Source organism: Urocitellus parryii, chromosome 5 (genome assembly GCF_045843805.1).
Source record: "Urocitellus parryii isolate mUroPar1 chromosome 5, mUroPar1.hap1, whole genome shotgun sequence".
NCBI lineage: Eukaryota > Metazoa > Chordata > Mammalia > Rodentia > Sciuridae > Urocitellus > Urocitellus parryii.
Genome location: NC_135535.1, coordinates 19,786,706 through 19,813,567, shown reverse-complemented (window position 1 = coordinate 19,813,567; position 26,862 = coordinate 19,786,706). Strand labels below are relative to the sequence as shown.

General features: G+C 36.0%; 1 protein-coding gene across 1 annotated transcript in view; it reads right to left on the bottom strand.

Moving 5' to 3' along the window:
- Slc5a8 (solute carrier family 5 member 8) overlaps positions 1-26,190 on the bottom strand; it is a 42,453-nt gene extending 16,263 nt beyond the window's left edge. The window contains exons 1-9 of the mRNA XM_026398365.2: positions 25,840-26,190; positions 20,572-20,637; positions 18,560-18,611; positions 12,222-12,289; positions 11,106-11,260; positions 8,099-8,239; positions 5,134-5,263; positions 2,312-2,400; positions 1,323-1,435 (exon numbers count right to left, since the gene is read on the bottom strand). Coding sequence (XP_026254150.1) covers positions 1,323-1,435; positions 2,312-2,400; positions 5,134-5,263; positions 8,099-8,239; positions 11,106-11,260; positions 12,222-12,289; positions 18,560-18,611; positions 20,572-20,637; positions 25,840-26,190 — 1,165 coding nt within the window. The remainder of the gene's footprint in view (positions 1-1,322; positions 1,436-2,311; positions 2,401-5,133; positions 5,264-8,098; positions 8,240-11,105; positions 11,261-12,221; positions 12,290-18,559; positions 18,612-20,571; positions 20,638-25,839) is intronic.
- Between the last annotated feature and the right edge of the window lie 672 nt (positions 26,191-26,862).

Here is a 26,862-nt window from a genome sequence, read left to right as displayed (position 1 = left end):
CAAAACAAGGAAAGAGGTATTTTCCTACAAGATCAGCAGGGTACAAACAGGACCAATAAAGCCCTTCTATTGTGTCTCAGGATTAGGATTATATCAGTAGATTACATAAGAAAAGAATCCCTAGAATTAACTACAGGGATTTTAAAACTAAGAACTATTGTGTTATTTATTTAATCCTCCATAAACATTTGTCTATAAAGAAAGGCTCAGGTTTCTGTGTTCAGCCTGCCAGATCTCTGATCCAGACAATAAGGCAGGAGAGGAGACTCATAAAACATCAGAAATTGGACTCTGCCGACCTTCGGCATTCATTTCTCCTGGGAAGGGGCAATACACACCAGGGGATTGAAATCTTAGGCCCCTATAATCTCCATTAGCATCCCCAAGATTTTCTTGTTAAACTTGCAAAGCAAGGTCACTTCAAGAAAAATATATTTCCTCTTCGACCAACTTATTTTTATCTAAACTTCTTTATGGAAATTCTCCAGCCACCACCAGTTGCGTCAGACTGTGTAGACCATGGGATTTTTTTGTTCTTATTTTGATTTTTGGTATTTTCCATATTTTCTCCAGGTACATCTGTTGCTTTGAGAACTAGGAAACTATTATTCCCTCAAATTTCTTATTTTGAAAAATCCATCCAGCAAAAATTACCTGAAATTACCATATAATTTCCCATGCTCAAATTCAAAATATAGAAAAAAATGAATGGGAAATTTCTTATCATGTAAAATGAATACATTCCTTATGTTTTGTTATCCTATCTTATTTATACTAGTACCCACTCCTTTGCTAAGTACATTAATTATCTGAAAAGAGTTTCTATTGCAATGATTTTTCAGTGCCTCTCAGTCCTGATATAAATAGTATTTCCAATATGTTTAGCTTTATTCTTCTCCATTTGATAGGTTATGAACAGTCACCATTATGGTCAAAATTATTGAAAAAACATTCAAATTATCTGTCCTGTTCTTGTTTATGATGTCCTTAAAGCTTATTACCAACATAATAAGTTCATAAAACCATTAAAAATGAATGTTTGAAAATCTGACATATGTTAGCAAGCTGATTTGTTATTAATCATCATCAAGGACAGCCAAATAGATCCCTGGGAATTGTTCTGGATGATCCACCAACAATTAAACCTTTGAAGTATCTCCCAAATCTTGGTTACAAATATGGTCATGTCTTCATTAAGCCATAGGAAATACACACACACACACACACTCAGAGGTACTATATTTCTTCAGAGGAAAAGAATTTCTAATACCTCAAAAAAGTCATCTCTGAGCTACAATGGAATTGTGAATATAAAAACTTACTCATTCCTTGGGAAATCCAAGACAGAGACCTTTCTGAGAGTGACCGGAAGTGAGGCTTGATCAGATCTTCCACAGTTACGGCTGCTAAGGCATTAATACTGGAAGACACTGTGCTGAAAGGGGAAAAAAAACCTTTTAAGTCATAATATTTTAATTTTGAAAAATACTTTTGGTGGGAATAAAAAAGAAGGAAGCAAATTGACACTTCTTAAATGTAACCAGATTGCCAAGTTATCTTCAGTGATCACAGCATCCTCTTTCTGGAAGCTGTTATCATCCAAGAATGATTCAAACAACAACCACAGGCTAAAGAGTAAAAGAGAAAGGATAAGTTAATGTTTCCTCTACTTTCCTGTTAACCCTCTGTCTATAAAAAGAATTGACATATATCACTCAGTTTTATCTTATAACAATATTAACATATATTTTTGTACATAGAAAAGACTGTCCTCAATCCTCAGTAATATATGCCGTAAATATCAATCTTATTAATTTATTAACATATACTGTACATGTTGATGATAACAATCCCCTGGAGCAAACATAAGAAGAAAGTGCAATTAGTAAGTTCAATAACAAAACACAAGAGTATATATACAGTGAATATTACTCAACATGTGAGTAAGAAATCTAATTCTAATTTGTTAGTTGACTATGCTTCAGCCACATGCATGTTTTAAACATGACTATAGGCACCCATATTTGATGATCAGTGAAAGGAACCTTCAAGTGATCATTTCTGTGACCCTATAGGATATGCTACGGTATATTAGAGATCAGAAGCCGGGTTGGAAGTGGGGTCTGATGACAAAGGGTGCTACTCCACAGAGATAAGAGAGTCAGACCAACAAGAGAGGATACGTGGAGAAGTTTGCCTGTTTGGGGTCATCTGTGTCATGTCTAGAATGAAGCTTTTTCACCCAAAGTAACCGACAAGAAAAGAAAGATGCCTATAGGAAATAACATGCTCACAGGGTTATAGTTCATACCTCAGTGTTCCACTGTAAGCACAGGCCACAAAAAGTCCAGGAACTCCCGGATAATCTTGCAGAATATCCAGTACCAGATATGGCATGAGCTGAAAAATTCCAAAATTTATGCCTACAAATTATTTGTTATTGAATAAAATCAATGAATATCTGATATATCTGTGTTTTTTTCATAAATAGAAGGAGCTACTTCACATAACAAAAATTTTCAAACACATAAAACTTTAATAGCTTTAATTGCTAACACTTAAAGAAACAAAAGACAATAGTTAAGTACACAAGCTATGGAGTCAGATAGACATGGTTTGGGTTACTTAATTTCTCCGAACCTAGGTTCCGCCATTTCTAAAAAGGGTAATATCATAATAACGCATAGAGATACTGTAAAAGGTAAGTTACATAATCTAGGTAGATCTTTTAGAATAGAACATGGAATATAATAAATGCTCAATAAAAGCAGCTCTTAGTTTATGAAATAGTAAGAGACATTCTTAAGGAAACATTTTACACATGTCTGTGTTTAAGAAAGTAGCATCCTCTTTGTTTGATACCTCAAGGCTATTTAATGAACTTCAATCACTGCTCAAGACTAAAGACAAAATTTGACTTGCACATAGTGATGGGTAGAGTGTGACCTCGAAAATCTCTGAAACGTGTTCTTTACAGAAAGTTCTTGATACCAAGTGCTTTCTGATAATGTAAATGTTTAAAATAAATATTAAATAAGGATGAACAGGTATGTGACTTTAGGACTATATTTATTACTTGGTCATCTTTCTGAAAAATTACTTTTTTAATCAAAAGAGTCCTAAGTGGACAATTTGATAGAAAGTATCCTTCATTTGCATTGAGCCTTTATTGATTACTTGTCCCACAGTGCAGAATAGAAGTCATGCTCTATCTTATCAGCTTTTACAGCCTCTATGGTTTCTTTTAGCAACAGTGTATGGATGGGATATGGAAGACCTTTCTCCACTATTGAAAAGATCTCTGTTATTTTAGGAATACTTTCTTCACCTTCTCCAAAGCTTATAAATTCTTTATTCTCAAAAAAAAAAAAGAAAGAAAGAAAGAACTTCTTCCCAAATGAAATCAAGACCCAATTTTCCCAAGATACTCTTAAAAGTTTAACTTTAATGAGTTTTACTCATTAGCAAAAGTAAAATATCTATCATTAGTATCATAATGAGGTCCAAAATTTTTTACCTTATGATCAATTTTCCCCAAAAAATTATCAGTATGATCCCTTCATACTCTGAATGACTCCCTCAGGTATAGGTAGAATCGATGAGATAAGGTTGCTAGGCAAGAAAATAGTAAAATTAAATCTAGGCACTAGCTGTGCTTGCCCAGGCTGTGGACCATCAGCGTAGTGGAGACATATCTTTGCACTTCTGAGGATAACATTGATCTGATCATCCACTGACTCTGTCTAATTAGTATTGTGTCCTCAGTGAATGTCCTAGTTGAATTCATTCTTAACTAATAACACAGTACTAGAAGCATCTATTGTGGTGTTGGTGGTGGGAGAGGTGGTCTCATCAAGAGTTCTCTAGATGAAACAAGCAAGATGCTTTGAATACAGTGCACAACAAGGAGTCTCAAAGGTAAGGTGTTTTGGAGTTTTTTGTTTGTTTGTTTTTGTTTTGTTTTGTTTTGTTTTGTCCCAGGGTAAGGGAAATGCATATTGAAAACATTCTTTAAATCCTTGTTTGTCTTCGTGATATAAACCATAGATGATAAATACTGACAAAAATCAAAAAGTTCTTGATTTGAAAGAACATAACAAAAAAGTGCCTCCATCTTCAGGGTATATGAGAACTTCAGAGGGAATGTTTACCAAACAGGTCAAGTTAAAATGGGGTTGAGACATGCAGCTTCAAGAGGCTGTCATTTAATCATCCCACAAAGATGCATTTTTCTTGAACTAAATAATGCATTTGCATCCACATAAAATTGAGTCTGTTTTCATCCTATGAGGCCCCTGGATGCTGGATGTAAAGCAAGTCTTAGTAATTTTGGCAAGAACACAGGCTTTTTGAGGTCAGGTACTCTTGAATTTGAATTCTAGCTAAATTCTTTGAAAGACAATGCATGGCACAGAGGTTCACAGGACTCTGGTGGCAGCCTGTCTGGGTTTGAATCCTGGCTCCAGATTTACAAGCTAGTTACTTTAACTCCTCTCTACCTTAGTTTCCTCATCTTTGAAAGGGAGATAATATAGTCCATAACTCAGAACACAGTTGCGAAAATAAAAAAATTAAAATTTATATAAAGCACCCGTGATGGTACCTGGCCCACGGTATCTGCTAAGCACTCCTAGTTATTCTTATTTATTAGCCTCTCTGAAATTCATTTTATCATATATAAAATTAGAATTACAGGCTTGTGAGAATTAAATGAAGCATGTTAGTATTCAACCCATGTTTACTTACGAGATCTGTTTCTCTATGATTTAAAAACCAGAAGATAAATTGGTTATAAGTAAGCAATCTAACATCACCCACCAAATGTTCCACAGGACCACAGTTTGTGTATAGACTTTTTTTCAACTATGTTTACATTTCTACTCCTAGCCCTGAGTTATTTCTATTTAACACCTGGCCTAAAATTTTTCCAGGTATTTCAACATTTTAATGTTAGATTCAGCACTCTTCATTTTTGCTCTATCTGCTAAAATACATTTTGGCCAAATGCTTTTGAAATATGGTAAAATTGTGCCCATTTGCTCTTTCCTATGAAGACAAGGACTCTTCCTCCCCCTGACAGATATGCTTTTATAATGTCTCTAATGCATGTGTGAAGAAGACATGGCGTCAAACCTGGTCTGCTGCAGACACTTTCTTGGCTGTCCAAGGGTCACAGTCATGGTACCTGGAATACAGGGCAAGCCCACAAAATACTGAGCAGACGAGGATTATCCAGAGTCCCACAAGATTGATGTAGAGAGACCTAAAGAAGGGAAAAACAGAGCCTTAAATTAAAACTGTAATTTCTATTCCCAAGATTAAGAAAACTGTTGCTCTAACAGAAGAGAGCTTCGAGATAATATTCAACAAATGTACATTACTTTTTGGTGAACAAATTCTACTTTTAAAAGTTTAGGCTGATCTTCTGCTTCAACATATATCTGGAAATATTTATAACAGTTGATGTTTTCCATTGAATAAGAGTTGACTCTTAGTTGGAATTCCATGGGCATTGGTAGCTTTATAATGGTATCCAATTATACTAGTTTGGGTCCTCATGTCATGAAGTAAGTATTTTAATAGGCAACAGAGCAGTAAAGGTTATGCATTTTCCCTTTAAAAGTAATGTAATTATAAACTACTAAGTATGGCTAACATTTATATAGCTACTCACCAAACTTGTTTCAATGTAGTTCATAAGACCACCCATTTAGGTATGAAAGAAAACCTTGTATTCCCTGAACAGGTTCTTCTCAAGTCAAGTTCAGCATTATAACTTTTACTGCGTGCTCCAGAAGAGTTTATACTCAGCCCTGAGCATACACACTGGCTCTGCATATGGGATCTAGAACAAGTAATCTAGACTCTGTGATCCTTAGTTTCTTCCCTTACATCTAGAGATACACTGCCCCTGTCAGAGAGCTATAAGATTAAACAAAACAGTATACTTCATTTAGCACAACACTTGGCATATAATAAATACTTGTTAAATGGTAGTTATGGCTATTAATGGTGTAAATGTCATTGAATGCTTTGTCTTAATAATCAGTTGACTAGTAAGCATTTCTCTCCTCAAAGTTGCTATGTTATCTTTCCCAATGGGTCTGGAATGGAAAATATCATGAACTACCTTAGCCTGAAAGTAGGTATGTGCCTCATAGCCATGCCTCCTTCTCTTAAGGAAGTCTGTGCCCAATAACTAGAGGATTCAGAGGTTTAAAGGCCCAGTCCCCTCACTCTTAACTTGGGACCAGTCTGAAGTCCCCAGGTCCAGAGCTCCCCTTGTGGCCTCTATTGAGACTGCATTACAGTCTACCCTCTCCCTCTGGCCAATCCTGCTTCCTGCCTTCCCTTATTTAAGTTGCAGCTCCCTAATAAACTTTTGCATGTTAACTTTCATCTCAGAGTCTGCTTCCTGGAGAACCTGCTGCAATAGGTACCAAGCAACAGATTGCTAGCTTTTTCCCTTAAATTCACTAGTTTCACCATCTTTCTTTTTTGTCTAAAAAGTGCAAGTAACTGTATCTTATCTCCAAATCATCAAAATTATACTCACTCTAATGTTCAAACACCTCCCTCTTTCATATCTGAATTTAATGCTGTTAGAACCAAATTGTTTTATTAAACTTGAATAATATTCAAATAGTTTGATTATCCACGTTATTGTTCCTTATCAATCAACAGCAGTAGGCCTCGGCACCAGTATTAGAAATCAGTGGAAACAGGTCTCCTGGGTCAGATAGTCTTCTTGTTTAGGAGACTTATTGGGTTATCTGAAGGAAATTGATTCAGTTATAAAATTGGTTTCATATTCAAAAAGAAACCAAAGAGGAGTCTGTACACAATTACTTTAGGAGAAACCTTGGCTCTAACACAGATTAGAAGTCCAACAGACTATCATATGTATACATATAAATTATATCATTTTAAAACTTAAAATGCCAGAATTCCTAAGCTCACCTTTGAGGAATTCCCTACCCTGTTATTAAATCCACATTCACATAGACCTTTCATTGTGGAGTTTTCCAAAGACTTAGATAATTTCTAAACTAACTTACTCTGAAAAACTGACTCCTGACCTCATACCTTTGAGTAGAAATAGAATTGCCAGGTTTTTTTTTTTTTCCCCAACTACACTGTATTCTTAATCTATTTGGAATTTTTAGGTCCCTAAATGCATGTGAGAAAATCAACCTTATTTACCAACATGGGGAATGAGGGTCACCAACCTGATCTGAGGCCAGCTGCCGTCCTATAGTCTTTGCTCTAGACAAGATGGAAGCCCTGGCCCTGCTGGCCTTACTACCCTGTGCTTTTGTCCAGATCCCCCTATCTACCTGTAACACCTTCCCACTCTTCTCCACCTGCCCAGATTATGATCATCCATTCTGCCAAGCCAACAGGAATCTCCACCCACCCGCTACCTTCACATTAAAACAGCTGAAGTAGAAAAAGGAATTAACACTTACTAGACCCCACCATATATGTGCCAAGTACAGTATTTTACAAAACTTTCCATGAGAAGTATGGTATTTCTTACACTCATTTCATAAAATTAGAAACTGAGACTCAGAGAGACTAAGTAATTTGTCCAGGATCATTCAAGCAGCCAACAATTCGAGAAGGGTTATAAAGTCATGGCTGAGCTTGAAAATAAAATATAAGTTACTATATATATATATATATATATATTTATATATATATATATATATATATATATATAGGAACATTTCTTCTGTTATATTGTTTCATGGAACTATTATATCTCTCTAGTATTATTTCATTTTTATATACTTGATATTATGTTCCCTTATGACAAGGGCCATATATTTATATTTTATCCCCTATACATCCTTATAGAAATGGATGCATAAGAACTGCTTATTTATTTGATAAAGTTTGTTTTATTTAATAATTGACATAAATACTTTCAAATATCTACCACTTTGTTCTGCTTGGTCCTTTTGTAATCAAGTATATAATTTATCTCCTAGAATTTCATGACACTTAAGATTTAAACTTGAGCTAAATTTGACTTATGAAATGAGTTCCCACAATTAATAGCTATTAATGATTCATACACCACAGTTTGGCTTACAGCTTTGCCTGGAATCTGCTTTTACAGGAAATGTATCTCTGTACTTGTGACTGGTTGATACCGTAGATGCTGGTCCATGTGAAAGTCCCTCCTATAATAATTGTCCAGAACGTGTGTCTTTGCAGAGGGTTAGGATTAAAGCTAAATGAAAAGAAGCAGAAAACAAATTTGAACTATTGACAAAGGACTAAAGAAAATCTTTCTAGATTATTTTTGGATACATATATCTCTAGACATACACAAGGTTGTACAAATTTATTAAGTAATATAAAAGAAAGAAATATTTCTAACTTAAATTCCATGAAATAAAAATTGTTGTTTTAAGAGATTTGGAAATTCAAGGTAGGATTATAGAGAAATGAATGTTCTGATCATTCTAAGCATTTAGATAAGTTTTTCTCCCGTGGTCTTAGTAAACTATTGTAAATGAAGTCTGCCATACTGCAATCACAGCAGAGAGACAGAGACACAGAGAGAGGTATTCCTAAGTGCACCACAGCAATAAATATAGTACTGAAGTGAACACAAAACTAACAGATTTTGTGTATATAATTCCTCTTTTAGTACATGTACAGTCATAGTTTTAGTTTATATTCATGCTCAAGAAATACAGTTTAAAGATTTTCACTTGCTAAAAGTAACATATGTCATTATAATCATATTTTCTTAAACTATTGTGTGCACAAGCTAAATATTAATAGTTTAGAACTACTTAATAACATGTACATAAGTCCAAAATGTTGTTATAAAGAAAGTTTAACCATGGGGCTGGGGATGTGGCTCAAGCGGTAGCGCGCTCGCCTGGCATGCGTGTGGCCCGGGTTCGATCCTCAGCACCACATACCAACAAAGATGTTGTGTCCACCGAGAACTAAAAAATAAATATTAAAAATTCTCTCTCTCTCTCTCTCTCTCTCTCTCTCTCTCTCTCAAAAAAAAAAAAAAAAAAAAAAAAAAAAAAAAAAAAAAAAAAACAGAAAGAAAGCTTAACCTGGGGCTGGGGTTTTGGCTCAGTGGTAGAATACTTGCCTAGCATATGTGGGACACTGAGTTCTATACTCAGCATCACATATAAATAAATAAAGATCCATCACCAACTAATAAAATATTTTTTTTAAAAAAGAAAGCTTAACTTCTTTGTTTGAAATATCTCTTAAACCTTTTAAATATATTATCATGGAGGGATTCTGTTCATTTGTGACATATAATATAAATTTTAAAACTTTCTTCACAATTAGCTTTTATGGGTACTTCATGAAAATTATAAAATTCTGCAAATCTATTTCAAATCTTACATTTGAAATCAGTTGAGTAAAGCATTGTGACTTTATACATATTTGAGCATTTCTTTGGAAATGTGAGAGCCTCTATTCTGTTGTCTAACATTTAATATCAAACTCTAAGAACATTGGCCCTTTCTCCCACAGACCAGCTAATTATTTCTCCCACAGACCACCTATCATTAGGCAACTAAGAACCATAACTACTTTAACACCTATTATTAGCTAATGGAAGTCAATACTCAAAAGGAGTCAATGAGCTATCTGAGTTCCCTCAAGATTTTCAACACCCAATTCTGTGATTTTCATCCTTTTCTTCATTCATCTCAGAACGACATTTTGTCCACCATATTCTCAAAACAATTCAGAATAAGAAGGAAAACACTTGAGAATTCTGAATTACAATAGGGCTTTTCATTATTACTTAATGGTTGGCAATCTTCCAAGTTAAGGTCACCAAAACATCTAATTTTATTTTTAAAAATCTCATATTGAGGGCTGGTGCTGTGTGGCTTAGTGGTAGTGCCCTTGCCTGGTATGAGTGAGGCACTGGGTTTGATTCTCAGCACCTATATAAATAAATTAAAAAAAATTTAAAAAAATCTTGTATTGATGTATAAACTATCACTTCAATGGCAGAGATGTGTATTCTTTGCATAAAGTGACATTTATCTTGCAGAAAATGATTGGTTTCAGCCTGACCTTCTAGGAAGAGGTTCAGGAATAATCAAATCTCCTAAGTTGCCATTGTTTCCAGCTCCTGGCCTCCATTCCCCCCTCTTCTGGTGAGCACAACCCAGGTTTACTTTGGGGAAACTCTCATTTCTCCATTGTAGTCTAAATGGCTATCTATCAGTCAAAATGGCCATGTTTTGATTTGAGGTTGAAATATCTTAATTTTCCATGCTTCTTATTCATGTATGTATATATGCTTCTGGGGATCAAACCTAGGGCCTTGCACATGCTATGCAACTGTTCTGCCACTGAGCTATAACCAGCCCCTTAAAAATATTTTTGAGACAAAGTCTCACAAAGTTGTCCAAGATATCCTTAACTTGCAACCCTCTTGCCTCAGTCAGCCAGGTAACTAGGATTATAGGCATGTGCCACTGCACCTGGCTTCCACTTTTTTTTTTAAACAGCACAGCTGTTTAAGACATATTATATCCTGTGCTACACAGTCACTTGAGGCATCAGCCATAACTTTTCTAATCAATTTTCAGAAATAATATACAAGGGCACATACCTAAAATAATAATATATAGTAATAATATGTCATATTAACATACTACATATTGCCAAGATAATTCAAAAGAGAAATCCTTGGCAATGTTTGAAATGAAGAATGATCAAAAAGGAATCGCTGCCTTTTAGTATTTGTCTCCCAAGAGACATTATTTTCTTATTTTTCCAATATCTTTTCCCTTATCACCTTATTTCACTTTTCAACCTGTTCCAGACTTTGGTTGTCTGCAAGAAAATAATTTCTTTTTTATTTTCAGAAGGAAGTATTATCCTAACACCAGGCAACTAAGAACCGTATGACTACTTTAACCATCTATAAAGCTGGTGGGATTCTCACACATTTACTCACCAGTTTCAACTTGCTGCATCACATCATTAGTTGTTTGTTAGCTTGCTTTCTAATATAAACCTACTATTTCAATAAAGGGAAAACAAAAGGTATATTCTGTTAACTGTTAACCAAGAGGTAAATAGCAACTTACTTCCAGAAGTTTAATCTTCCACCATTATAGGCATCATTTAAAATCCCATTGATGCCACCTTGAATCACTGCAGACTGTATAATCACAGATGCAAATCCAGCTATCATGATTCCAACTTGAAAAACATCTGTCCAGATAACTGCTTTAAGACCACCCTTCAAGGGAAAAGTGTATTGGGATTAATGCTTCTGTAAAATATCATTAAGTGTCTACATACTTATACACTGTGCTGTACAAAAGTGAAGCAAACATGGATCATGAACAAGAAATGCACTCAAGAGAGATGATCAGGTTGGGAGAATCTTTAAAATTAAGGAGCTATTTAAGCCAAGCTTTCAGGCATAAGCACATGCAAAGATAGAAAGTTCTCCCGTTACAGAAAATAGCTTGGGCAAAAGCATAGACTGGTCATACTACATGGCCTGTGAATGTGGGGAGATATGTATTTTAGAGTGAAGTGAAGTGGCATGGGCAGATTGTTAGGAAGCAAATTCAGAGTTGAATTGCATAAGTCAACATTGTGGAATTTATCCTATAAGCAGGGCTGATTTCCAATCAGTATGCACCCATATTGGTTGTTGAAATACTAAAATCTTTTTTTCACAAGCCTTTCTAGCTCCTATGACCTGAGCTTCATAAGCCCCTGCCTGAGGACCACATCTTCTACAATATCCAATAATTAAAGGGTTGATACCTAGAATACCAAGATCCCATTAGATTTGCACCTGTGCTAAGGATCAGCACCTGTGCTAATACCAGTGTCCTACCATAAAGTTTTTTTTTACATATTTTGTCACTCTTCCCTATGGACAATGGTAAGTTATCATAGTTTTCTGTGCTGAGAAAAGCTATAATTTAATAGCAGTAAGGAAGAATCAGGAGATAATAGGAACCAATGCCACAGGACATATGAAAGAAAAAATTTTCAGTTTAATCCATGTTCTACAAAGAATCAAATTTTACCTCAAGCCAATGTTTCTAACCAAAGTTAGACTGGGGTACTCAGGAACAAAAGAGTAAGTATGAACAACCATATTGCAGTACACAACTACTAGAAATTTCAATTTTGCAAATCAAGTAAGTAGATTAAAAGGGGAAATAATATATTTGACATACCAGCGTGCAGTAGAATGTGCAGACCACCCCAGTTGCCACTACCGCGCCCCACAGATCAAATCCTGTGACTGTAGAAGAAAAGAGCATGCATACATAACTGAAATATGCATAACAACACTTTTCAAAAATTATCATGGAGGAACATGATCTCACTGACTGAGAACCTACCTCTATACCCACTTGTCTAAAACTAGAAAAAAAAATCTCATGTCACACAAATTATATTTGATGAGTTAACGGACATGGTTGTAAATTCTACTCTCAGACACCATACCCAGATCCAACATTTGCTAAGTTTAATATGTAGAAAAGCATGTATGTTGTATCTAATCTAAGAAACTGATACCGTGAAGTATCTTTTCAGACTGAAAGGGGTCAAGATATTTACTATCTTTCCCCAGTAGACGTGGTTCAGATAGACATATGATTTTGCCAATCCTTGAAAGATACATGCTTATTAAAATGGGACTTAGATGGAGAAAAGTCTATATAGTTTGATCCTATTTATCTGAGAAGTGAAGTCTTTGTTACATTTTTGAAATGGAAGGATAAAAATCTAAAACAAACAGAAAAATTAGCTACCAATGAGAGAGGAAGGAAACTGGGTAGAGGAGACAGGAATATAAATAAATTTAACTTCTCTGAACATATTTTGGTGCGTAGATATAACTTTAGAACCGCATACATATTCTGTGTAATTATTAAAAAATGAAATTAAAAAATAAACTCCTTCAAAGTGAGAACAAAATGAAATAAATCGAACCTAGTTATATATCAAGTTTGTAACATAAACACACAAGACTTTAAAACACAGTAATTTTTATAAATCCCTCTGGGACACAAACTACAAAGAACAAAATTTTAACCATTTTTTCCATCATATTATTAGTTACAATATTGGAATTTCTATTCATCCTCAATAGTTCTCAACTTTGCACAATAAAATCACCAGAGGAAATTTGTAAATCCCAATGACTGGGTCACTCAATAGGCCAATTAACTCAGAATTCTGGGGTTAGAAACCCAGGCATAAATATTTTTAAAAGCTCCCCAAGAGTGTGCCCAATGCATAATCAAGGCTGAGAAATCAAGAGACAACCTGAAGAGGCCTCTGCTAAAAAAATTGGGACAGTATCAGCATCAATAATAATACCAATCCATAATGGTATGAAATAACATCCAATCTTTAAGTCATAAATTCATAATGATAATATTTTTTAAATCTAAGCCCTTAGGAGGATAGTAGGAAACCAATTTATTGTATTTTATTTATTTGGGGATGTTGGGATTGAACCCAGGACCTTGTACATGCTAAGTATGTGTTCTACCATTGAGCTATACCCTCAGCCCTGCAATTTATTAATTTTAAAATTGATAAGCAAGTAATAAGACATTTTTCTGCCTTTCCTGAACAAAGTATTTTTCAGAATAACCCAATAAAAAACAAGATAAAGTTTCTCTTTAGATAAGTGTTTCTTTTAATTAATAAAGAAGAAATAATAGAATTAGAATGTCCCATTTTATAAGCCCTAATTAACTAATAAAACTATGGTTTATATACATCACCTAGGAAATACTTTCAAAAGGTTGCACTGCAGTCTAAAATGCAAGAAAAGCCAAGGACTTGAGACACATTAAACCTGATATGTGAGCAATCAGTAAAATAAAAATCCTGGAAAACTTGATAGAACAAATAACATAGTTTCTGCAAAAGATAAATATCAAGGGGATAAAAAAGATGAAGTAGGTTATTAATTAGAGAGACTTGAAAAAGAGCTTCATACTCTATTCAGTAAAAACTGACAGAATGGGAGAAATAGAAAAATCAGTAGCTATATTTCTAAATTTGAAGTAATTGACAGAACAAGTTTTCAAAAATCTGCTAAGATACAGAATATTTGAAAAACATTATTAACCAACAATCACACAATATACATTTTCTTTTCAGGAGCACGTGGAATGACAGAAAGAGAAACCATATTTGGGGGCCATAAAGCAAATTTCAATACATTCCAAAGGAATAAAATCATAATAGTTCTCTCACTAAAACAGCATTAATTTAGAAATCCATAACAAAATAATACATTATAAAATTTCCAAGTATTTGAAAATCAAGCAACACATTTCTTAATAATTCATTGATAAATTGTAAGAGGAATTAGAAAATACTTTTAACTGAATGATACAATAAGAATGTAAGCTTTAAAAATCTGTGGGATGCAGACAAAGCACTGCTTAAAAAGAATGCAAACTTTAAATTGTTCACATTATAAAATAGGAAAATTTTAAAACCAGTGACATAAATTTCTACCTTAAGAAGCTAGAAAAGTTAAACTTGAAATAAGCAAAAAAAAAAGATATATCCAGAAAAATTATTAAAAATGTGTCTTAACAGTCACAGGAATAATTAGAATGGCCATTACTAAATATATAAGCAAGGATAACAAGAGGATATTCCAGACAATTTAGTGACAACTAAGTTGGTAAATTAGAAAGATGAATGAATTTTCTAAAAAACACAACTCATCAAACTTTATTCCTAAGAATTAGGAAGCATTAAAAACTATATTTAATAAAGAAATTGAATCCATAAACCAAAATCTTTCCACAGAAACAAACAAACATCAGGTCCAGATGCCTTCACTGTAAACTCTATAAAGCATTTTAGAAAGAAATACATAACTTTATAAAAATTCATTCAAAAAATATAGAAGGGAGCCAGTCATGGTGGGGCATGCCTGTAATTCCAGTGGCTTGGGAGGCTGAGGCAGGAGAATCTCAAGTTCAAAGCCAACCTCAGCAAAAGTGAGGCACTAAGCAACTCAGCGAGACCCCATCTCTAAATAAAAATACAAAATAGGGTTGGGGATGTGGCTCAGTGGTTGAGTTCCTCTGAGTTCAATACTTGGTACCATCCCCCAAAAAATATATAAGAGGGAACACTTCCCAACTCATTTATGAAGCTAATATAGCTGATACAAAAATCTGACAAAGAGGACCGGGGTTGTGGCTCAGTGGTAGACTGCTTGCCTAGTAAGTTCAAGGCCCTGGGTTCGATCCTCAGCACCACATAAAGATAAATAAAATAAAGTATTGTGTCCAACTACAACTAAACAAACAAACAAAAATCTGACAAAGACATTATGGGAAAAGGAAACTTCAGAGTTCTCATGAACTCTAAAAATCCTTAACAAAATATTAGCAAATTGAATTCAGTAATATGTAAAAGGGACAATACCTTATGATCAAGCGTGGTTTATCCCAAGGAGGCAAAACTGATTTAACAATCAAAAGTTAATCAATGTAACTTCCAACATTAACAGTGCAGTAAGAAAAGGAAGAGAACTACGAGGCAGAAAGATTAGAAAATAAGTAAAAGTGCTCTATACATGAAAAACATAAAAATCCTAAGAGATCCCAGCAGCTTGGAAGGCTGGAGAAAAGTATTTGAAGTTTAGAGCTAGCCTCAGCAATTTAGCAAGGCCCTAAGCCACTTAGTGAGACCCTGTCTCAAAAATCAGAAAGTTTTAAAAAGGGCTGAGGATGTGGCTCAGTGGTTAAGCACCCCTGAGTTTCATTCCCTGGTATCAAAGAAAAAAAAAGAAAAAGAAAGAAAGAAACAGAAGCAAAAGAAATCCTAAGGGATCTCCACAAATGAACTTGAATTTAAAAGTAAATTTAGCAATTTCTTTTGATAGACCATAAAAATCAACTGCCTTTTTATATAATTGCAATAAATAGTTGAAAATTATATTATGAAGCATACTATTTGTAATAGTATAAGAATCAGTTACCTAGGAATAAATCTGAAATCTATGCCCAAGATCTAAATATCAAAAACTACAAAATATTACTGCAAGAAATTTTAAAAGACCTAAGTAAATTGTTGGATCACCGTATAACCTATTGAAAGAATGTCTGCTTCTGTCAAGTGTCAGTTCAAGTTTTCTGTCCATCTTTTACTAGATTATTTGTCATTTTAAATTTATGAGCCAATAAGCTCAACAACAGTAGTCATCAGAAAAAAAAATACAAACTAAAACTACAATACAATAACATATAATACCTACTAGAATGGCTAAAATGAAAAAAATTAATTCCAAATGTTTGTGAAATTCTCACATAGTGTGGAATGGGATGTAAAATGGTACAAACATTTGGAAAGCTATTTGTCAATTTCTCCTAAATTTCATACATATACCTAACCTGAGTTGGGTCAGAATAGATATATGTTTAACTTTACACCACTTTCACGTATTTCTTTTCCAATAAGAATGAAAATAGATGTCTAAATACAAAACAAAACACACACGCACACACACACACACACACTCACACAAGCACATGCCCCACACACGGTGCCAGAATGTTCTTGGCATCCTTAAAACTGGAAACAATCAGATGTCCATCAGTTGGGGAGTAAATAAACAGATTTTGGTAGATGGAATACCACTAGAAATGAAAAGGAATGAACTATCAATACATGAAGCAACATGAATTAATTTCAAAACATTGTGCTAACTGAAGAAAACAGATACAAAAGGGTTCTATATATTTCTACTCAGATAAAATCTAATACCAGGGAAAAGTAATTTATGGTCATAAAAATCAGAGAGTAGTTGCTCAGTGGGGTTTATTAGAAAGAGGCAAGAGCAAAATTTCTGGGATTCAATGATGAAAATATTCTAGATCTTGAGCTGGATGGTAGTTATGGAACTGTGCACAACTGTTAAAATTCACCCAACTGCATACTTATGCCCTATACATTTTATTACATATAAACTCTATGATCAGCTCTGGACATGAGAATGCTTTATTAAGCTGGTTTTCAATTTTAGAAAAAAGATAAATTCAACAGATATATCAATTAATTGCAATTATACAAGCTTATTTGGATCCTGATTCTAATAAACACTGAAAAAAATCAGGGAAATCTAAACACTGACTTAATATGAAATTAAGAAATTAATTTTAATGTTTTAGATATGTTGATGGTACAATTCTCTTTTAAAAACAAGCCCTTGTTTTTAAAAGACATACTGAAGTATAAATGAAATAAGATTTCCATTTACAGCAAAATAATCTAATGAGGGAAATAGAGAGTGAATTAAAATTGACCATGAGCTGATAATTATTAATGTAGGGTGGTGGGTACATTAGGATTCAATGCATTATTCTCCCTATTTTTTTTGAAGCTTTCATGTTTGAAGCTTTCCATAACACCAAAAGAACATTAAAAAAGGTTTCATCTAAAGAATATTGAATTTCAATTCAGTTAAATGATTTTTTACTTAGCTTCTGTTGCACACCAAATACTGTGACTATGTCTTTAAAACTCTAACATCTTTAATTACACTTAAAATCAATAGGTAACTTATAAAGTTTATAGCTCAGTTCTTGACATTGGAAATAATCCATTCCTGATGTGGGTAATATTGACACTGAACATGCCTGGCATTCAGAGTTCAAGAGCATGTTCTATAATGGAACTCTTCTTTTATATTGATACTGTTGCACTTTGTAAGTGTAGGTGATAATAACTATCAGATTCATTATAAAATAAAGAAAACACAAATAGGGAGTTAGTAGGTTTCCTCTATATTATATTAACTCCAGGAATTGCACCACATTCTTAACCATCACAGGGTCCACTTGTCCATTTCACAAGGAAGTTTTAGAGATAAACTCACTTCCAACTGATAAGAATTCAAAGGACATGGGGTTTCCCCCAAAGCCTTTTGAAAATATGAACCTTTGCTTTAATAAACTCTCCCAATCTCTCTGTTTTTGTCAACTCAAATCTAGAGTCTAGGGAATCTGTTGATCAATATGATCTTCACAGGTATTTTATGATAATACTGTAACCGTCTGTCTTCTTGTCACTAGGAACCCGATATTTCAAACCACAGAGCTTTCTTTTCCAATATGGACCATATTATGAGTAGAAAAGCTGCTCTCCCTGACAGATTTTACCATGCACCTGAGCAGTACACTCTTGGAAATGGACGCCAGGTAATAGACACAAAAGAGAGAGTTCAGTCATTCATGATGTAACCTATAGGGGGCGTTTGTTCTGAAGAAATGGCTGCTGGACACATCCCAGAGTGACACCACCCAGTGCCAGGCTGCCCTGTTACTAATTATAGACATTCTGGAGATATTCATCCATAAACCCAAATAAGCTAGTATAGGCACTAAACCACCCTACTCCTCTCATAAAGCTAATATGGGAAACTGGAAATATTTCTCCATCTCTCCATCTTCCCAAAGAGAAATTAGGGCTTACTGAAAATGAATCCTAAACTGGGAGTTATGTGATTGGGTGATCCAAAATGTACCTTGATTCAAAGCCAGGGCAGGAGCATAAATAACAATTCCAGTATAAAGGATCTAAGAGGGAAAAAAAAAGAAACTCAAATGAATTATATATTAACTACAAAATAAAATATTGATTATTCCTGTAAAGTCAATTATGAATTAAAACAGCAGTTTCAATATATCTAATAAAATTCAAATAACTTGAAAAATGTTAAGTAAGTTTGATTGTTCTTTGGTGGTATAGTCACACAAAAATCATTTATGAGCAGATTTTTATAAAAATACAATTTTTAATGTGGTGATTTGTGCAAATGTTCACTGACCCACCAACTCAAACTTAAAATAAATTTTCCTAGGTTTAAAACAATAACGAAGAAAAACTATAACTTTAGAAGAGCTCTTAATCTCCAAACTATTGTTAATCACCATCTAATTAATGTTTTAAAAAGTAACATTTTTAAAAAGTATCCAGTTTAAAGTTTTAAGTTTGTGTGTTCTTTAATTAGACCAAGTGTAAATTTGCACTAAAAACTCTGAAAGCCAACAAAAGCCACAATCCATCTTTTTTATATTATTTTTCATTTATTTGCATTCAACTTATATTTATTGACCTGTGTACACTTGTTGGGTGAATTCAGTCTTTCTCAAAATATCAGTTTCATTGCATTGATCTTTTAAATATATCACACACAGGTTAACACCAAGAGTATTCCATAAAAACACATTATGGTAAAAACATATTATGTACCATCTGAATGTTTGATCATACTGCATGTAGTATATGGAAATAAGTCCTATAAGTGGGAAGTGATAAATATCTCTTCTTTTTGCAAGACTGAGCCAGTTTTCCAAAGTCATTATTCTGTCCAAGCTGAAGATATGAATGAGACAGGCTGTCTTCCTAATAATGGTTCCCACTTCTTATTTCTGTTGACATTTTAACATAAATACATAGAAGATTTCAGCAGTTGACAAATGCAAGCTACCAGCCTTCAGCTCTGTATCAGAATCCCTGCTTGATCCTAAAAAGCACTCTTTTACTCTGCAAGTATTAAGAATGGATAAATTCTAAGTGACATAATTTGCAAAGATATAAAATGGAATGGAGTTAAATAACTTAGAAAGGCACTCTGAACTACTGGAGCAAATGCTTCAGAAACGTTTGATTGGAGAAAGAGTATTGTTATTAGGAATAAGAATGAAAACTCCTTCCTCAACCTGGATGGGCGAACTCAGGCTTTAAAGTGCTTAACTGCCAAGAGGAAGATGGATGTAAATGATGAGACAATGACTATGAAAATCCTCCAGCAACCGGATGTAGAGTAGGAAGTAAAAACATATCACTGACTGCATGGCAAATCCTTGCTTTCCATTTGTGTCAACCAGTAAATCTATACTTGCATAGTCTTGAATTACTGGATTGTGTATCTGTCTTTAAAAACTCCTCCAGAGCTTGTGATTCTACTGCTTTGCACTCTGAGGGACTGCTTCAGTTGGGTCTTATAGTACAATATTTTAAAGAGCACTGATCCTTTTCTAAAGTATGCTTTCAAACAAATAAAATTGTTTCCTAATGTCTTACTATCAGTTTTTTTCATATTTATTGCACAACATGTTGAAAAAAAATACTGTGAGACACAAAACTTGTTTTCCCTTTGTTAGAATTCCTACTGTCACTGACCACAGCTCCCTCAAATATCTTTGCCATCTAGTAATGCCCTTACTGTCGGCTTAGTTGAGCAGGAAAGGGGAAACACGTTTTCCTAAAGCAATATAGCTGTTGCTTGATCAACACAATATTTAAATTCACTTAAGTCACTCCCATTTTCACAAAGTAAAGCGTTTGCTGCAACACCGTTTAATAATTTTTAGGTTTAATATTGCATACTAGTAAAGTTTTTTTCTTTTTCATTTTCTCATATTTTCAACATCTCTTTATTCTCATGTTTCCTGAGTAAGGCTCACTCAAATGCCATGGATAAAAATATTTTATATGACAAGAGAGAAAATAAATTAATGGAGAGCTACTTACTGTTTGAACAATGAAAAGGACTGTTCCACAAAGTCGAACACATCTGTTAAATCGAAGTTCTAAATACTATTGCCAGAAAAAGAAAAATAGTTATTATGTGAATCTTCTGAACACTTTTTTTAAAAATCAGCAGCTTAAGAGGTAAAGAGTTAGACATCTGAAGCAAATTTATGATGACATTTGTATTCTGTGTTTTTATTTTATTTAATATTCTTTTCATGAAGCAAAATTAACTCTTGGTTTAGAGTATAATTCAATGGTTTTTAACACATACATATTTGTGTGATCTCCATCATAATTGGAATAAAAATAGCTCTATCACCCCCAGAAAATTCCCTCATGCTGCCCCTTTATGGTCAAGACCTTCCCAAATCTCTAAATTCTGTTAATCATTGATCTGTTCTCCATCCCTAGTTTAGCCTGGAAAGATTATAAAAACTGTCACTAAATGAAATATATTCTGTTGTTTTGTTTTGTTTTAAGAGTAAGGAATCTTGTTCTCTCCTTTCTCTTAGCATCCGCTCTGTACATTTCCTTTGATTCACTTGGGGAATCAACCCTTTCCTATAGTAGATAAAAGTGATGGATCTGTCAGTTAAGGTCCCCAGCCTCTTTTGAGCAAGAAGTCACATGATGCCACTCCAGCTTCTGAGATTCTCCTCTCAATGGAAGAAGGTAAGATACAAAGACTGAAAGTGATTGGAGCAGACTGATCCTAAGGGTGGAGTGGGGCCAATGGCAAAAGGAACCTTATGTTTCTGTCCTTACCAAGACCTACTTACTCTTGTTTTTTATTCTGTTTAATGAACTACCCTCATGTCCTTGTGCACACACACACACATCTTTTTTTTTTACTTATAGCACCTGTCAGATTCTGTTCAGAGCCAACAAACAACCCTGCCAATTTCTCCTATCCTCCTTGAAATCTACTATATCTTATAATCTGCTTATTTCCTATACTATGTAGTATATTACAGAGTTATAATGCAGAGCCGAAGTCCAATATATTTAACCTAAATAACATGACTACACACAGAGACAAGTTTAAGGCTGACAACAGTCTTATATTCAGGGGTAAAAAGAGAAAGGAAAACTAGCATTAGATAATAATCAGAGGAAAGACATCTGAGATTTTTACTCCATAATCACAGCTAACACTACAGAGACTTGCTATGTACATTTTCCTCCCAATAACTCTGTGAGGCAGGAACTATGTATAAGCCCATGTTAGAGAGGAGGACGCTGGGGCTCAGAAAGGACACCAAGACTGCGACCTAATTATTGACAGGACCAATGCACAAATTTATAGTCCTCAGTGTTGGGATAACCACACTAAGTAAGCAATCTGACCGGGTGTTTAAGACTTCTAGGTAAATAGGTGACACTGACAAATAATAGGACCTTTTAAAAGGTAACAAATACACAGCTCATGTGCAAGGACTTTGGGAACAGAGTTCCAGCTACTGATCCAGTCCCACTCCTAACTCATGAGCTTGAGGCAAGCACTTTCCAACTTTCTGGTTCTTTCTCTTGAAAATGAGGATTATAGTAACTATTCTTTCCTTTATTAGTTTGTGGGGTTTTGGAGACTATCCAATGATATAAATGGATGGTGAAATAACTACGCATTCGAAAATAGTATGTTAAGAAGCTAGTGGAATCTAAATCCATGAACTTTGTCAATTACATGTATCAAATTCATTCAAGGACTTTTTAGAAGACATTTAGAGACGGGAAACAGGGCAGCATTGTTTCTTCAGAATTCTTTTAGTAAATCTCTTATGTGTAAATCTCTTATGTGTCTGTGTGTGTATGCACGCACACACACACACACACACACACACACACACACACATATATATATATATAAATAGATATAATTTTTCCCCTAAAATCAGCTGATCCCGGAAAATCAATATGCCCATATAAGATCAACTCAAGCTGAGCACAGTGGTGCACACCTGTAATCCCAGCAGTTCAAGAGGCTAAGGCAGGAGGATCCCAAGTTCAAAGCCAGCCTCAGCAACTTAGTGAGACCCTGTCTCAAAATAAAAAATAAAAGGTGCGAGAGATGTGACTCAGTGACCAATTCAAGACAGAAACAAGAAGTCCATCAATAGTCTTGGTCAGCCACCAGTAGGTTACTAGACTGCAGAGGAAATACCTGGAGACCCAACCAGGAGCCCAAGTCACTATGCAGTAGGCTTAGAGAATTGCTCTAGGGTTTCCAGACTAACTCTGGACACTATGACTTCTTCTTTTTCTTTTCTTTCTTTCCTTCTTCTTTTTTTTTTTTTTTTTTTTGGTACTGAACATTGAACTCAGGGGCACTCAACCACTGAACCACATCCTCAGCCCTATTTTGTATTTTACTTAGAGACAGGGTCTCACTGAGTTGCTTAGCACCTCACCATTGCTAAGGCTGGCTTTGAACTTGGGATCCTCCTGCCTCAGTCTCTTGAGCTGCTGAGATTACAGGCGTGTGCTACCATGCCTGGCCAACCTCTTTTAGTAGAAATAAATGATAAAAAACCAAAATAGAATCTAGGACACTCATATTTAGCTAGATCCCAAAATATACTAAAGTAGTGATCGATTGAATTAGATTCCTCAAATGTACTTCTTGCTTGTCTATGGTTCTGGAAGTTGCTAAACACCTATCAGGTATATATTTTGAAGGCAGTGATAAAATAGAGATTAGAAATGCTTAGTAACAACCAATTTTATCTATAGAAATATAAGTAGGGAATGATTTCATATCTGAGCAAGAATGCCAAGGTAACCATCACTCAGTGTTACACTGTGCATTCTGTATAAGTAACTCCACCTCTCAGCATTAAACTAAAAAGTATTACACAGGAAACCTATGATGTGATCAATTGATAGGAGCACAGCATTTTGTCTAACTTACCTGTCCCTGATTGCCTAGTAGTGTGGACACTCACAATGTACTCACTAGTTCATGTGTCTTGTATTGCTTCCCTGGTTCTCTCTGCACTGGTATAAACCCTGCTCAGAGTTATAACAGACCCACTAGAGCCTGCAGAAGCAGCCAGTAAGTATGCTTCTAGATGTGTGTCCACTTTGTTTCATACTCTCTTACTAGCTTAACTTACTCTGGATCTCTGTCTGCAAAACAGAGATCTGAGAGTACATCCCTTGTAAGAATTTTTGGAGTGTTGAGTCAGATAATGTATATAAAACATGTAGCCTAGTGCCTGGCAAGAATTAAACATTCATAAAAGTTAGTTTTTGTCATTTTTTAAGCTGGAATCCCTGCTCACTTAGCTTCTATCACTAGAAATGTGTGGGAAATCTGTTTCTGGTTGAGTTAACGTTGTAGCCCCAAAGAGGCATGGGTCAGTGATTATGAGAGCAGCATTCATCTGCCAAGACAGAAATCCTCTTGCCAGATTATTCAAACCGTTTCCAAGTTTTCAAGTTGGTTAACTACAGGTCAGAGCTCACAGATTTGAATGTGAAAAGGTACCATCAGGCAATACACATGAGTGACATAGGCCAATTTTTCATAAGCTTAACATTCCAGAATATTCTTACATCTTGAAGAAATAATGCACTTTCATGACTCTATTTGAAAACAATACCTTTGTCATTTTCTCTTTTTAGATTTTTGATAAAGACATAAATGCAGATAAGAATTTCTCTACCGTAAGAAAATAACTGTGTGAACACAAAAAGGCCTCAGTATAGAGAATTAAGAGAATTAGAGCAATGGCTGCGTACTGGAGTTCTTGTGGCCATAGGGAAGGTCCAACAAGCATTATCAGTCTTCTGAAATTTCAAAAGAATTCAGAATCTGGAATTTATTTGAATTCTCCTTCATCATTAAATGCTAACTTAATTTTTAAAACAATATATACACAAACAGAGGACTGAATTTGTCCTGAGGCTGCCAGTTTGTCACTTCCCAGCAAAACAGAAAGTCCACCCTGCTCACTTCTGGGATGATGACTGAGCCCTTTCAGCTTTTCCAAACACAGTGACCACAGAGAGTAGGCTACGCTCTCCTGGGGTGCTTCACTCTGGATGGCATCCCTAGAGCTCAGGCAGAATTTGTCACCAACACTTCTTGTGCCATTGGGGCCCAGTCCCAACACCAGTTGAACCAGCCTCACTGAGAAGTCACCTTCCAGAAATCCCAGGTTGGAGCAAACACTTCACAGATTCTAAGACAGTAGAGGCCACTAAGAGATGCCAAGCTCTTTGGATAATGGCTTAGCAGAGAAGAAACTTCAGCCTTGTCCGTGGCACTGAGGGTCAGTGCTTGGGTGAAGGAAACCACTGAAGGTACTGAACTGGGTCCCACCATTCCCTTGAGATTTTATCCCACCTTCCATTTAGTTCTCTAACATAAACCAACATTCATATTTTTTGCAGAACCCTTTCCTATAGACAATTTAAGAAAACCTATACCCAGGGGGTTTGTGAAATAGAAGAGATGGTTTTCCTTAATCACTTTTCCATAGACAGATTGCAAAGCTGTTTAAAACTCTTCCAGCTATATTTTTTTTCTAGTGATCCCATGAAAACTACCACCACCACTACCAGCACCACATCAATTATGGCCAACATCTCCCCAGCACTTACTCTCCTCTATTCTGAATGTTACACTTTGCATCATCCTATTTAATCCTTCCAACAACTGGATGAAGTGGGTGGTATTATTTTCTTTTTGAGATGAGGAAAGAGTTATAAGAGGCTAATTAAAGAAGTGGCCCAGGTCACCCGGCTAGTAAGTGGTAAAATTTGGTCTCCTTGCAGGTACTTGGACAAGAGTTCACAGGACCTTAACAATTTGACTACCTTCCTCTCTGACTTGGTGTAAATTCTCTACCAGTCATCCTGGAAAAGTGAATGGGGGCTGAACGAGGATTTGGAACTAGGAGATTTATTTGAACTTGGAGGAGCTGGGACTTTACCAACTTAATCTCCCCAGCCTTCCCCCACCACACCCGGCCCCAAAGAGTTTTAAAATCTTTCCCCTTGACTGGGAATCAAAGACGCTGAAGGTAAAGAAGGACCCTAGGGAGCAACAAGTCCAATCATTCCGTTTACTTTGGAAGGCTCTTTTTACATTGAGCTCAGGAGAATAAATCCCAAGGTTTTATAGTCATGAGGACACTTTTCCCTCAAGGGAAAGGTGACAGACAGGTGATGAGACAAGGAAAGATTCCGATGTGATGGTGACCATTCATCCCCAAGAAAATTCCTCCAGGAGCCTGAAAAGTCCCCCACCTTCCCCTTTACCTCGTAGGTGCTGGTAATCCCCAGTTTGTAGAACACAGGCAGGAAGACCTCTGCGCTGAGGACCACCACAAAGAAATAGGTGATGGCGAAGATGCTGTACATGATCCCAAAACGGTAGATCTCGGCGGGGGTGCCCAGGACCGTGACAGCGGACATGAAACTGGCGGAGAGGGACAGCGCCACGGGCACGGCGGTCATTCTGCGGCCGCCCATCAGAAAGTCCTTGGAGGTCTGCTGGCCGCCCCCCGCGAAGGCGTAGTAGATGCCGATGGCGGCAGAGATGAGCAGCATGCCGGCGAAGACCACGTAGTCCCACACCACGAAGGTGCCAATGTCCCGCTGCGCGCCCATGGCTTGGCGATGGCCAGGGCTCTGCGCGGAAACTGGTGGCCCCGCGACGCGCAGCCCGAGCCCAGCGTTTTAGCTCAGCTGCCGGCGCTCGCTTCTATTTCCTGGGCGCCGCAGGCGTGGTGCCCTAGGGCGGTTAGAGGCGTCCTCCAGGTGTCTCCCGCAGTCCGGAGCCTTGGCGCAGATGAGAAGGTAAGCGGAGGTACCAGCTGGTAATGGTCCCAGCACTCTCCACTGCGAGCTGCGCCCCGAAGTCTGGGACTTGGGGAATCTGCCCACAGCGCTGAGCGCTCACCAGGTGCGCGACCGACCAGGTGGCCAGGACAGCCGACGCACCAGGGAACTCGGGCAGGTGAGAACTGAAGAACTGGAGCCTCCTGCCCTGCCGCCGTGTCCAGCGAATCCACAAGGAGCGCTCAGCACAAATTTTATCAAGTGACACCTGAAGGGACGCACCATTTAAATAAGCAGGGGACGGGTCGAAGGGCAATTGTCACGCCTTTAGATTTAGTTCAACAGTCCAGATCCTTACTGGAAAGTCTGCCTGGAGATTTTAGATTGTCTTACTTGACAGGTTAATGGGTGATGCGGTTGACAACTGCAGTGCGTGAGCTGAGATCATAGTCCTTGGACAGGTAAGCAATTATAAAGGAGAGGAGGAAGTCTGTGAGATGG